We start from the raw sequence: 13,206 nt of genomic DNA, 5'->3' as shown, positions 1-13,206 counted from the left end.
GTATTTGTTTGCTTCAGTCACAGTTGACCAACTACTCCAAGCCTCGTGCAAGATTGTTATGACTGACTTATGTCAAATCTCCCACAAGAGGACATGATAGGAAACTGCAGTTTAGGAATCCAGTCTTGTCTTTTTCAATAGTTTCATGGTTTCCATTTGACATAAAAAGTGACAAATGGAGTTCACTTGCCGCCATTGTTTCTCTTCACACAAAGGGTAGTGCAAAATCTGGAACCTTCTCCCTCAAAAAGCTGTCCAGAGTAGGGGAGGTCAATTAAAAATGTTAAAACTGAGATTTTTTGCTAGGCAAGTGTATTAAAGCCCTCAGGAACCACAAACTGCGCAGCAAGTAATGATGTGAATCAATTTTACTGCATTACCACAGCTTCTGAATCAAAAGGGACCAAGTGAAGTAAATAATTTAAAGGTAACTCAGCACCTGTCATTAAACATGATCACAATTGTTACTAAACATAAGTATCTAGAAATATAAATATCCAAGACAGTTTGACTGGTCATTGATTCCATTGTACATCAGTGCATCATAACATAACCATACTGTCACTGGATGACCATTGGCGTGCTCCTATGAAAATCAATTATTTTTATAACATGTTAGCATTCCACACCTGGATTAACAGAAATACTGCAAGAGACTGTATTAGTTTTTGAATCAGTTGCATTTGTGCGTGTATACATTATGTACAAAGGGCAGAGTCACAGAAAACACTTCAATCTAGGGGAATAAGGTGACAATATTTTTAATCTAGTCAGTCACTTTATAAAACAATTAGGCATAGCTCTGTGCACAATCTGGCCAGAATGAGAGCTAACCCAAAGCAACTAAAATACCAATATGTACATTGGCAATGACTGCAGGCATTGCAAGTTTAAAGTCCAAAAGCTTTTAACACAATTGAAAAGCTCCAGTAGAATCATTAACTAGCAATCTTGCTTAAAATATATTGTTCAAAAAATATTTCTCTGAACTCACAGCATCTTGAATGTCATGCGATAATACAAGAAAGAAATGGAAAATGTCATGAGGGCAATTCAAAAGTCCCGCTTTTGGATCATTTTAGCCTTACCAAGGTTCAAAACATTGTTTAATCAAATGGAGAGTGTTACGTTTCATCATCTATTTCTTCATTAATTTTTGTGCCTTGCTCTTCACAATTTAATTTACTGGGTTGTTTGTCTTCTTGTGCAAGAGCTTCTGGTGCTGCTCTCCCATTTTCTAAAGAATCACACGTGTCTGAGTCACCTTCAGTCTCGTTTTGTTCTGTGCTGACAGGCAGGCAGGCAGGAACTGCTCCTTTGCGTTGTGGCAGCACAGTGAAAAAGGCTTCTTGCCAGTTCTGCTTCTCTAAATAGGCTAGGATTATCTCAAATACTGTGGGAACAAAAGCAACCCTCATTTAGACATCAGACGCCAGGATGAACTTGGTACTTCATTTGTGTGCTCTGTAGAGTTGCTGACACTTAGTGGAATGGGTTAGAAACGCACCAAGAAACAGCAAAAATTAGATTTGTTCATGTTTGAAAGTATACCATCCTTTGTGATCTCACTGAGTCATGTGACTCCTAAAGGCCTAGAAAATGATTAGTTCCAGCACCTGTGCCTACATTGCACGAGTAAACTACAAAAATAATTCTCCCTTTACTCCCGGCACCCCTACCCCGAAATCCCCATTTATCCTCCATGTTTCTTTCCTTGGGAATAGGCATCTTGTGCAACAAAAGGATGCAACCAAGATCGCAGACGCAGCATATCTGACCTGTATCTCACCACCCTGTCACCTTACCTTGGTGCTACAACGTGATACCTGACTTTATTTAGACATTAAATTGTACAGCATCTGAGGTGGCAATTCAGCTGGTTCTTTAAAAGGGCAATCCATTTAATCCTACGGCTTTGACTCTTTCTCCATTATAATAGCAATTTTCTTCCCTTTAACTATTTATCCAATTCCCTTTTGAAGCTCATTATTAATTCTGCTTCCACAGCCCTTTCAGACAGTGTATTCTAGATCATAATAATTACTGTGTAAAAAAAATCCTCATCTCCCCCTGTGTCCATTGATTGTTAACCTTTCTGCAAGTGGAAACAATTCCTTGTTATTTACTCATTCAAAACCCTTGATGATTTGAAAACCTCTATTAAATCTCGTTGTAACTTTCTCTGCTCCAAGAACAATCCCAGTTACTCTTATTTCTCCACCTAACTCAAGTTCCTCAGCCTGGCAACATTCTGGTAAATCTCCTCTGCATCCACTCCAAGACCTTGACATCCTTCCTAAAGTATGGTGGCCATTTTATTAAACACAACACTCCAGCTGATGCCTAACCATTGGTTCATAATGGTCTGGCATAACTTCCTTGCTATTGTGCTCTATGTCTCGATTTATATTTTCAGAAGAAAATCTGTATCGATATTTTCATTGCATTTATTTCTGTTGATTCAAAATTGTTAAATTATGGTTCAACATACTGTGTTGAACACCAGTCTTCTGCACAACAGCTTTCAAACCACTGAAATGTCACATTAGTATTATTGCAAAATGAAACCAATTTATAGAGAGGTTGATTTATTTACAGCATGTCATTTAAGCAAATTATTCCAGAAAAGCCCAGCAACTACATGCCAGTCAGTTTAACTTCAGTGGTGGGGAAGCTTTTAGAAATGATAATTTGGGACAGAATAACAGGCACTCGGGCAAATGCGGGTTAATTAAGGAAAGCCAGCATCGATTTGTTAAGGGGAAATCGTGTGTAACTAATTTGCTGGAGTTTATTTTGATGAGGTAACAGAAAGGGTTGATGAGGGCAATGCTGTTAATGTGGTGTACATGGACTTAGAGAAGGCATTTGATAAAGTGCCGCACAACAGTCTAATGAGTGAAATCTGAGCTCATGGAATAAAAAGGACAGTAGCACATTGATACGAAATTAGTTGAGTGACAGGAAACAAAGTAGTGGTGAATGGTTGTTTTTCAGACTGGAGGAAGGTTTGTCGTGGAGTTTCTCAGTGATCAGTGTTAGGACCCCCGCTCTTCCTGGTATATATTAGTGACCTAGATCTTGATGTACAGGGCACAATCTGCTCAGGGCTGAAGAGGAATTTGCAGTGGGAGGGGGAGGATCCAGTGGTTGTGGTCCATGTAGGTTCCAATGACACAGGAAGGAGGCTCTGCACAGTCAGTATGAGGAGCTAGGCACCAAATTAAGAAGCAGAACCTGAAAGGTAATAATTCTGGATTATTACCTTAGCCACATGTAAATTGGCATAGGACAAATAAGATTAGAGAAATGTAAAAGCAAAATACTGTGGATGCTGGAAACCTGAAACAAACAGAAAATGCTGGAGAAACTCAGCAGGTCTGACAGCATCTGTGAAGAGAGAAACAGAGTTAACGTTTCGACTCTGTATGACCCTTCTTCACATTTCTACTTCTCTGCAGCTCTGATGAAATGTATACTGTTTAAGGTGGGTGGAGCAGGTGAAGCCGGATAGAGGCCAGTGATAGGTGGGGGCAAAGGAGAGATTGACAAAGGTGTCATATAAAAGATGTCAAGGTTAGAGAAATGAATGCGTGGCTCAAAGACTGGTGTGGGAGAAGTGTTCCAGTTTGTGGGGTACTGGGAAAAGTGGGATCTGTACCTTTGGGACAGTCTACACCTGAACCGTGCTGGGGCTGGTGACCTCGTGAGCTGCATAACTTGGGAAATAGAGAGGGTTTTAAACTGAATAGTGGGGGCAAGGGATCAAATCTGGGGAGATGTGGTAAACTAAGAATAGAGACAAGTCAAGAGAGAAATGTATTAATATGGGAAATAATAAACAGACAGTGACAGGAAGGCACAAAGAGGACAAATCTAAGAGTAAGTCAGCAGATAAGGCTAGAGGCTATAAAAATAATAAAAGGACAAAGCTAAAGGCTCTGTATCTAAACACACATAGTATTCGAAACAAAACAGATGAACTGATAGCACAAATAGAAATAAGTAAATACGATATGATTGCCATTACAGAGATATGGCTACAGGATGATATAGATTGGGACCTGAATATTGAAGGGTATGCAATATTTAGGAAGGACAGGATGTTAGGAAAAGGTGGAGAGGTGGCTCTGTTAATTAATGATAGTATTACCATATTAGAGAGGGATGACCCAAGTTCAGGAAACCAGGGTGTGCAAGCAGTTTGGGTTGAGATGAGAAATGATAAAGGCAAGAAGTCACTTGTGGGAGTGGTGTACAGGGCCCTAATTGTAACTACATGGTAGGGCAGAGTATAAAAGAAGAGATAATGGGAGCTTGCCAGAAAGGTACAGCAATAATCATGGGGGATTTTAATCTACGTATAGACTGGAAAAATCAGATGGGCAAAAGTAGCGTAGATGAGGAGTTCATAGAATTCCATAGTTTTTGGGATGGTTTCTTAGAACAGCATGTCCTGGAGCAAACCAGACAGCAGGCAATGCTAGACCTGGTATTGAGCAACGAGATAGGATTAATCGATAACCACATAGTGAAGGCAGCAGCGATCAGAATATGATTGAATTTTACATTCATTTTGAGGGAGAAAAGAGTGCGTCCAAGATTAGTATTTTAAACTTAAATAAGGGCAATTATGGGGGCATGAAAGCAGAGCTAGCTAAAGTGAACTGGCAAATGAAGTTAAGGGGCAGGTCAATAAAGATGCAGTGGTAGACATTTAAAGGGATATTTCAGAATACACAGAATAGATACATTCCAATGAGAAAGAAAAATTCCAAGGGGAGGGCCCACCATTCGTGGTTAACTAAGGTTAAAGACAGTATCAAATTTAAAGAAAAAGCATATAATTAAGCAAAGGTGAGTGGCAGGTCAGAAGATTGCACAGGATATAAAGAACAGCAAAGAATGACAAAAAGATTAATAAGAAGGGAAAAAAAGTTAACAAAGTGAGTGTTGGTCCTATAGAAAGTGCGTTTGGGGAATTGATAATGAAAAGTAGGGAGATGGCAGGTGAATTAAATAGGTATTTTGCTTCGGTCTTCATGATAGCGGACATAAGTAACATCTGGAAATAGCTGTAAATCAGGAAATGGAATGGAGGAAGGAACTTGGGAAAATTACAACCAGGGAAGTGGTATTGAGCAAATTGTTGGGGATGTAGGCTGACAAATCTCCAGGTCTGGATGAACTTCACCCTAAGGTCTTGAAAGAAGTGGCTAGTGAGATAGATTGATGCATTGGTTTTAATCTTCCAAAATTTCCTAGATTCAGAGAAGTTTCCATTAGATTAAATAGCAAGTGCTATTCAAAAAGGGAGGGAAACAGAAAGCGGAAAACTACAGGCCAGTTGGCGGAGTGAATGGAAAAGTGGCAGATGAAATTTAATACAGAGAAGTGATTCATTTTGGTAGGAAGAATGCAGAGAGACAACATAAAATAAAGAGTAGAATTCTAAAGGGGGTGCAGGAGCTGAAGGACCTGGGTGTATATGTGCAAAAATAATCCAAGGTGGCAGGACCGGTTGAGAGTGGTTAATAAAGTGCACAGCATTCTAGACTTTATTAATTGGGACATAGATTTCAAAAGCAAAGAAGTTATGTTAAACCTGTACAAAACACTGGTGTGGCCTCAACTGGCGTACTGCGACCAGTTCTGAGCACCACATTTAGGAAGAATGTGAAGGCATTAGAGAGGGTGCAGAAAAGAGTCACAAGATTGGTTCTAGGGCTGAGGAACTCCAGTTACATAGAAAGTTTGGAGAAGTTGGAACTGTTTTCCTGGGAGAAGGTTGAGAGGAGATTTGATAGAGGTATTTAATATCATGAGGGGACAGAGTAACATCTCTCTTTAATATCTGGAGAGAGTAGATAGGGAGAAGCTGCAAGAATCGAGAATCAGAGGGCACAGACTTAAGGTAATTGGCAGAAGAGGAAATAGCGACATGAGGAAAAACTTTTTCATGCAGCGAGTGGTTAAAATCTGGAATGCACTGCCTGAGTGTGTGATGCAGGCATGGTCAATTAAGGCTTTCAAAAGGGAATTGGATCATTATCTGAAATGGGAAAATTTGCAGGACTATGGGGAAAAGGCAGGGGAGTGGCACTAGGTGAATTGCTCCTTCAGAGGGCCAGCACAGACTTGACAGGCCAAACGGCCTCCTTCTGTGCTGTAACCCTTCTCTGATTTTATTCTATGATTATTTGTATGAAACATACATGCTGTATTTTAAAACTGTAGTTAGCTATATGTCCTTATCACAGAAGAAATCTATTATGATACTTACCGTGATTTACAGTCAACACTTTGCGACTATCCATTTTCACATAGTTTCCAAGGGGAAGTTGGGCGTGTGTGATTCCCAACTCCAGTGCTTTATTGTACGTTAGACCCTGAAATGGCAGCCATGGAAATGCCAAGGTAAGTAATGCTGAATCCGTTTCTCTCAAAGCACCTAATTCTCATTTGCGTGGGACTGCAGCTTTATTGAGCGAGCTCCAACAACCACTTGAATTTAGATTGTGCCATTAAAGGATTGCACATGTCTCCAGTTTCTTAGTTACCTCTCATCATAGAATGCTAGCTTTAAATCAGGGAAGATGCACAGTGTACCTTGTGGTGATTATGATCCACCAAGCCACCTATGATATAAGCTTTCGTTACATCCAGATCATTCAGCACATTAGGAGAATCAGAAGTGAGATAAACCAACTCTTCCTTCTTCATTGCTTCACTGAAGTGCTCGGAGGTAACAGTGATTCCCTAACAAAGTCAAATGGCAACAAAACATGTCATTGTCATTAGCGATTCAACACTAACAACTTGCATTTATATTAACACCTTAAACACACCAAAACAGGCCAAGGCACTTCACAGCATTGTTACCAATCAATGCATAAAACAGAGCCACACAAGGAGATATTAGGACTGAAGAGAGGTATGTTAAAAGGACAGAGAGCTAGAGAGGCAATAGGTTTAGGGTGGGATTTTCAGAGTGGAAGGCCTAGGCAGTTGAAGGCATGGCTGCCGTTGATGCAGTGATTAAAATCAGGGACATACAGGAGGTGATATTAGAAAAGTGCAGAGATCTCAAAGGATTGTGGGGCTGGAGGAGGTCATGGAGTTAGGGAGGGTTGAGGCCCTGGAGGTAGGGAGGGGTGAGATCATGGAGAGGTGGGGTGAGGTCATGACCTCATGAGGTCATTTAAAAACAAGGATAAGAATTTTCAAATCGAAGCATAGACATACCATTAGGCTAGTGAGCACAGGAAGTGACAGTGACTGGGACTTGGTGCAAGTTAGGATTTAGGCAGCGGAGTTTTGAATATGCTCAAGTATGGAGGGTGTAAAATTGGAGGCAACCTGGGGAATAGTCAAATCAAGAGGTAACAATTCAATGGATTGATGAATGAAAGTGAAATTCTAAAACCTAAGAACTGCATGCATTAGTTTTTAATATCCTCATCCTTATATAGTTCAAGCTTAGATTCTAAGTAGAGGACTATTTCCTTTATGACAGTCAACCCCAGTTGCTCTCAAGTACCTTCCAGCAGCTTGTTGCTGAGCAGGACTGGTAGACATCTGGGAACAGGTGGTCTTTTCACCCGCAAGAAAGATCACAAAGGAAAGTGGACTTGGAAAAAGATAGATGAATGTAGAGATGAAACCTTAGGAAGGATGAGTTTGTCCGTTTTTTAAAAAAAAGGAATTGAACCAAATAACATTCTTTGTGCAGCACAAACAATACTTGCAACAGTGGCATAACCTAACAGTGTGTGTTCCTTTCCCCTACAAATCATACAATAGTCCCCAACCAGGTTAGGCAGTAATCCACTCCTCAATACACCTAATAATACACCTCTTAAATTGCCTAAAGCAGCTCTCCCTTAGTTTTCCTGTCTTCCCTGCAGCGATCTATAGCTGCATCAATCAAGGTAAAAATCTATCAGGTGAAGGAAGTTGTTCAGGATCGTTCCTGTGCTCTGGCACCTCTGCAGTGCAGAGTATCAGGTCTGACTACACCTGCCCTAGTAGAACAGAATGTGGAGCCCAAACTTAACAGTTTAACCAAAACAAAAGACACTAAAAACCACTGCATGCTTGAGCAATGTGTGATGTTTGAGAATTTCTCTGAGCATCAAGATGGCATTAGCTCCCAACATAGAGCCCTACGGAAACACCAGCTCATGATCGCCTGGCCAATCACCGATATGTTAAAACCTTAAGTCAGCGTTTCCTGTTTAACAACAATTTTGTGTGAAATTACTTCATACCTTCCAGTTGACCCATCCTTTGTCATTCTCATCCATATTCTTCTTCAACTGTCCACTGTGGCTGGTCAAATACATCTATTGAGAAATGAGAACTAGAATTAATAGCTACTCAAAGTGCATTGTCAGGATTAAATTAAAGTCCCAAACTTATATAATACCTCATCAAATCTCGGAAACATCTTTATATCCTTCATAATATGAATTACATTGCCTGTTCTTACTTAGGTCAAATACGGTAGTCATCTTTGCACACAGCAAGATCCAAGATCCTACAAAGCACACTACCTATTCTTTATTAAAAAGTGCTATAGGATCTTTTATGTCCACTGGAGTAGGTGAGTAGGCCCTCGATTCTCATCTCAGACACAAGAAGACACCTCTGATAATGCAGTCCTCTCTCAGTGTACTATGAAGTCTAAGCCTCAATGATGTTGAGGACCAGGAGAATGATTTGAACCTTTTGGCTAGATGATTAGCAGGAGATACCTTCACACTAGTTTCTTTTATCCTCTACCTCATTTGTCAGAAACAAAAATACTTTCAGATGATGCTACTCACAGACCAACAGGCAATCTGCTCTCAAATGTATAGCGTGAATAATACTGACTAAACCCACTGTATCTTCCTGTCTGCATGCATTCACGCAGAACTTGTATGGTGTTATGCAACTATTATCACTTCTTGGTAATATTTTTAATACCCTGATCCCTAATTATTGAAGGGGCCACAAGTACTGGAAACAAATGGATGCAGGGTAATATATAGGTTGTTTTTCTTTAATTTTAACCAACATACTTGAATTCAGCACCTTACTGAGAACTTAACCAAGTCATGTTTTAAGATTCCACAACTGACAGAATATTTTCAAGACGTTTCATCACAGCAGTTTATTCCTCCTGTCCTGTTTGTAGCTACTCCTACCAGGAGATCTGCTGTCAAGGTATGTTGTGCTCATTTTATTGGAAGTTACCATTTTACTCACTGTGATGAACGGAAAGCCACTTTGAAAGTCGGCCTTATATTCACAATTCTTAGGGCCTTATGTTCATTGTGATTTTGTGGCAGGTGGGGAGGAGCGCAACGAGAGTGGCTAGCTAACTATGAAGTCACCATGACTCAATGTTTCAGTCTCTTAACAAAAAAAAATTAACAGAAAAAAATAAGAACAACAAAGAAAGGGAAAACTCTGATCAGAAAGTCAGCCACATATTACCAGCAGTTTGTAAGAATTAGAGGGCTTAACAGGGTCTGTTACTTGACAAAGGCAGGTACTGCTATATCAGATTGTAGTTGTGATGTTTAAGAGGATGGCATCATTTTTAGATTTGTATATTTTTGCTTTCTGGAGATGAAAGACAAAAATAGCGTCAAGGCTCACCTTTACAGGATGTGCTGCTTTTCGATTTTCTGCGTAACATCTTTGAATCTGTTTATGCAGCTTTTTGACATCCTAGATTAAAACAAAAACAATTTTAGCCATCACATACACGCACACTTACTTTAGCTTTGTGTATTTAACATGACATAGGCCTCAGCAGTAAAATAAAAATGCCTACAAGCTCATTTCACTTACACAATATACTCATTTCTTTCTGCCCGTAATTAAAAAACAATCCGTCTAACACAAACACTAATGCAGGGCTACTGGGGAAAGCAAGTGACCCAATGTAAATCTGTAAACAGCTACCACATCCTAAACAGGGGCGTCCCAGATTCACCCATCAGACTTTTATTCTTTTTGTAAAATGGGGGATGAAGGCTGTTTAACTTCAGACCTTCAGTTTTCAATCTTTTCCCCTACTTCATGAGCAGCTGAAGTAAAATTTAAAAATGCACATACAATCAAGGGCATGAACTACACCCTGTCAAATTATGTAACTACCTTATCATCTCCTTCTTCATCGATACTCAAAAATAGGAAATGCAGGATAGCCTCTCACTGCTGTGTGCAGTTCTGACCTCAATATTACAAAAAGATTGAGACACCAAAGGAAATGCAAAACAGATTTACAGGGATGATACCAAAATAGATGAACAGGCTGGGGCTCCTTTCTCTAGTAAACTGAAGGCTCATGGGGGAACCTGATAACAATCTTTAAAATGATAGAGGTTTTTTTAATTCATTCACAGAATGTGGGCTTCACTGGCTGGGTCAACATTTATTACCCATCCCTAGTTGCCCTTGAGAAGGTGGTGGTGAGCTGCCTTCTTGAACCGCTATAGTCCATGTAGTGTAGATACACCCACAGTGCTGTAAGGAAGGGAGTTCCAGGATTTTGACCCAGCGACAATAAAAGAATGGCGTCCGACATGGTAGACATAGAGAAGTCTTCCACTTGTGGGGGAGTCCAAAGCTAGGGGCTTTAAATATAAGATAGTTACTAATAAATCCAATAGGGAATTCAGGAGAAACTTGTTTACACAGCGTGGGGAGAATGCGGAACTCACTACCACATGGAGTAGTTGAGGTGAGTAATATAAATGCATTTACAGGGAGGCTAGATAATTAGATGTGGAAAAAAGGGGTGGAAGGATATGTTAATAGGGTGACTTGAAGTACAGTGGGAAGCGGCTCATATGGACCACAAACACTAGCACACATCACAGACCACTGCCAAATGGCCTTTTTCTGTGCTGTACATTCAATGTAATTCTATATAAATACAGCATAACTTTCATCATTCTTCCTCACCTTCAACACCATTAAACTATCAAAGCTGCAGTCCAGTGCTACACGAAGGTTACTTGGAGTGACATCTCTCTTAAAGCGTTTTCTGGCAGACTCTTCACATGCTTCCTTGCTCTGAGTTTGACGTTCTAACTTCCTTTTAAGTTTCTTCTCTTTACGCTTTTGCCTGACCCCAGAGGAAGAGAAAGATTAGTGGAAGTGACCCGTTTAGACTTTTAATTCCACTATGAGTGAAAGAAAAGAAGATGCTAGCTTGGGTACTTCTGGTTATTCAATGTACCTGTGCACAAAAGACTGTTCTGATGAAAGGTTATTTACATGTAATGTTAACTGTTTCTCTCCACAGATGCTGCCAGACCTGCTGAGTATTTGCAATTATTTTGTTTTTATTTCAAGTTCCAGCATCTACAGTATTTTGCTTTTGTAATAGCTCTAATAAACTCTTATTGTCTCTCTTTTTCTGTCCCCCTTAATCCCTTCTTTTTTCCCTCTCTTTATTTCACTTTCTGTGCATGATTTGGCACTGAATTAACTATTCTAACTTAACTTCCTGATTCAGACTCTGCATGGATCAAAGATTATTCAATCTGACTGGTTAATGAGATACACATCCACTGTATAGGATGTGTACTGTTCTGGCTCTCTAATCACCACTTGTTCCAGTGCAATAGCCCATAGAAAGTTTGTGAGCAAATGCAAGGTTAATGAACAGTGAGGATTGTTCATTCAGCACTGACTGCAAAATAGTTTAAAATCAGTTCTAATTTCAAAATATTGGGGATTTTTTTGTAATTTAGGGTTAACAGTTACAACTACACCTAGCGTCTGAGTAGCTTCATTAATCAGGAGGATATTTATTTGTAATTCTTAATGGTCTATAGATATTCAGGGGTGTACTGCTGGGTTCCACATCATGGCTGAAGAGAGATGTTCTTGTCGTAGACATGGAGACAGTTACCTCCCTGCTTGTCCTTCCAGAGAGTGGATACATGCATCATGAGTTTTTAAGGATGCAGATTAAAGCTTTCACAGAAAAATGGGTGGAGTTCTCAAAATCCGATCCTCAAAACACCAGTAAAAGTTCCATAAGAATTCTGACTTATTCATTCACTGTAAATCAATGGGTCCAGGAGAAATTAAAGCGGAGAGGCTTTTATACAATAACTTTCTCCCACTTACTTGCGTTGCTCTTTTTGGTCCTGCCACTGTTTCTCCCTCATTAACTTCTTCATCTGTCTTTTTGACATGGGCTCAGTTCTCCCGACATTCCAAGCATTCTCCTTCAGTTGGTCATTCTCTTCCATGGGTTTGGACTCACTGATTCCCCATGGTTCCAGTCCATCACTGCTTGAATCCCCGGCTTTCGCAAAGGTTGACGAAGATTCTGCCCCTTCTCCATATGCCTCAGATGCCATGGTTACTTTGGATTTAGAAACATTACACTATGTCATCAACACTAAAAGCTGAAAAATAAATCAGTTTCTGCATTAATTTACCTGCGGATTCTTTTACATTTTTTAAAACAAATTAAAATTTCCTGCACTGTTGAGACACTGATAAAAATTATTCCACAGTTTTGCCAGTAAATTTCTAAACGAAACTTTAAAAAAAAATTCCCTCTTTAATTCTCTCTTTTCAACAGAGGAATTGGTACAATTTTAGCAACAAATTCTCCATAGTCGTTGTTAAAACAGCCCCTAATTAACAAGACAGCAAGAGACTTCCTTCAGGTTCTCACCATCCCTCCACTGCAGTGCTCCACACACAGCTACATGCATTTCCTCTAACAAACGTAATATGAAAACGTAAAATAATGAAACCAAGAACGGACAGATTGGACAGACGAGAATTGTTGTTTTGATGTTAACCGCCTCACTGTGCATATTCTATTTGGTTCAGATTTTCACACTTGCCCCACTTAGGCTGCATAGTGAGTGTGTGAATAGGCATTTGATGAGGTTCCACTTGGAGATTGCTAACAAAAACGTGAGCATTGTGGTATTGGAGGCAATCTATTGACCGGGGGAGGGAATTGGTGAGGGAGCAGGAGAGAGAGAGAGAAAGAAAGAATAGGGACGATGGGTGTGTACTCAAATTGGCAAGATGTGGTTAGTGCTGTCCCTGAGGGATCCTAGGGCCTGAGGTTTTCACTATATTTATAAATGACTCAAGAGGATGGAATAGAGAACCATGTTTCCAAGTTTGCTGACACCAGTTTAGGTTAAAAGCGTGAATGGGAGTGGAGAG

General features: G+C 39.9%; 1 protein-coding gene across 2 annotated transcripts; it reads right to left on the bottom strand.

The window, feature by feature from the left end:
• Window positions 1–745: 745 nt before the first annotated feature.
• Window positions 746–12,423, bottom strand: LOC144697331 (tRNA methyltransferase 10 homolog A-like). 2 transcript variants are annotated; one of them, XM_078569352.1, is made up of 7 exons: window positions 12,139–12,423; window positions 10,963–11,125; window positions 9,649–9,720; window positions 8,271–8,345; window positions 6,610–6,759; window positions 6,284–6,389; window positions 746–1,393 (listed from the first exon to the last, which is right to left on the bottom strand). In XM_078569352.1, the coding sequence occupies exons 1-7, from the start codon at window positions 12,372–12,374 to the stop codon at window positions 1,125–1,127; spliced, it is 1,071 nt and encodes a 356-aa protein (XP_078425478.1). In that variant the 5' UTR covers window positions 12,375–12,423; the 3' UTR covers window positions 746–1,124. The 2 variants fall into 2 exon arrangements, with proteins under 2 accessions (XP_078425478.1, XP_078425518.1); XM_078569392.1 differs by lacking the exon at window positions 6,610–6,759 and having other exon boundaries at window positions 12,139–12,417.
• Window positions 12,424–13,206: the final 783 nt, after the last annotated feature.

Source organism: Cetorhinus maximus, chromosome 1 (assembly GCF_964194155.1).
Source record: "Cetorhinus maximus chromosome 1, sCetMax3.hap1.1, whole genome shotgun sequence".
NCBI lineage: Eukaryota > Metazoa > Chordata > Chondrichthyes > Lamniformes > Cetorhinidae > Cetorhinus > Cetorhinus maximus.
The sequence above is the reverse complement of the archived record's forward strand: the minus strand, read 5'-3'. Positions and strand labels throughout refer to the sequence as shown.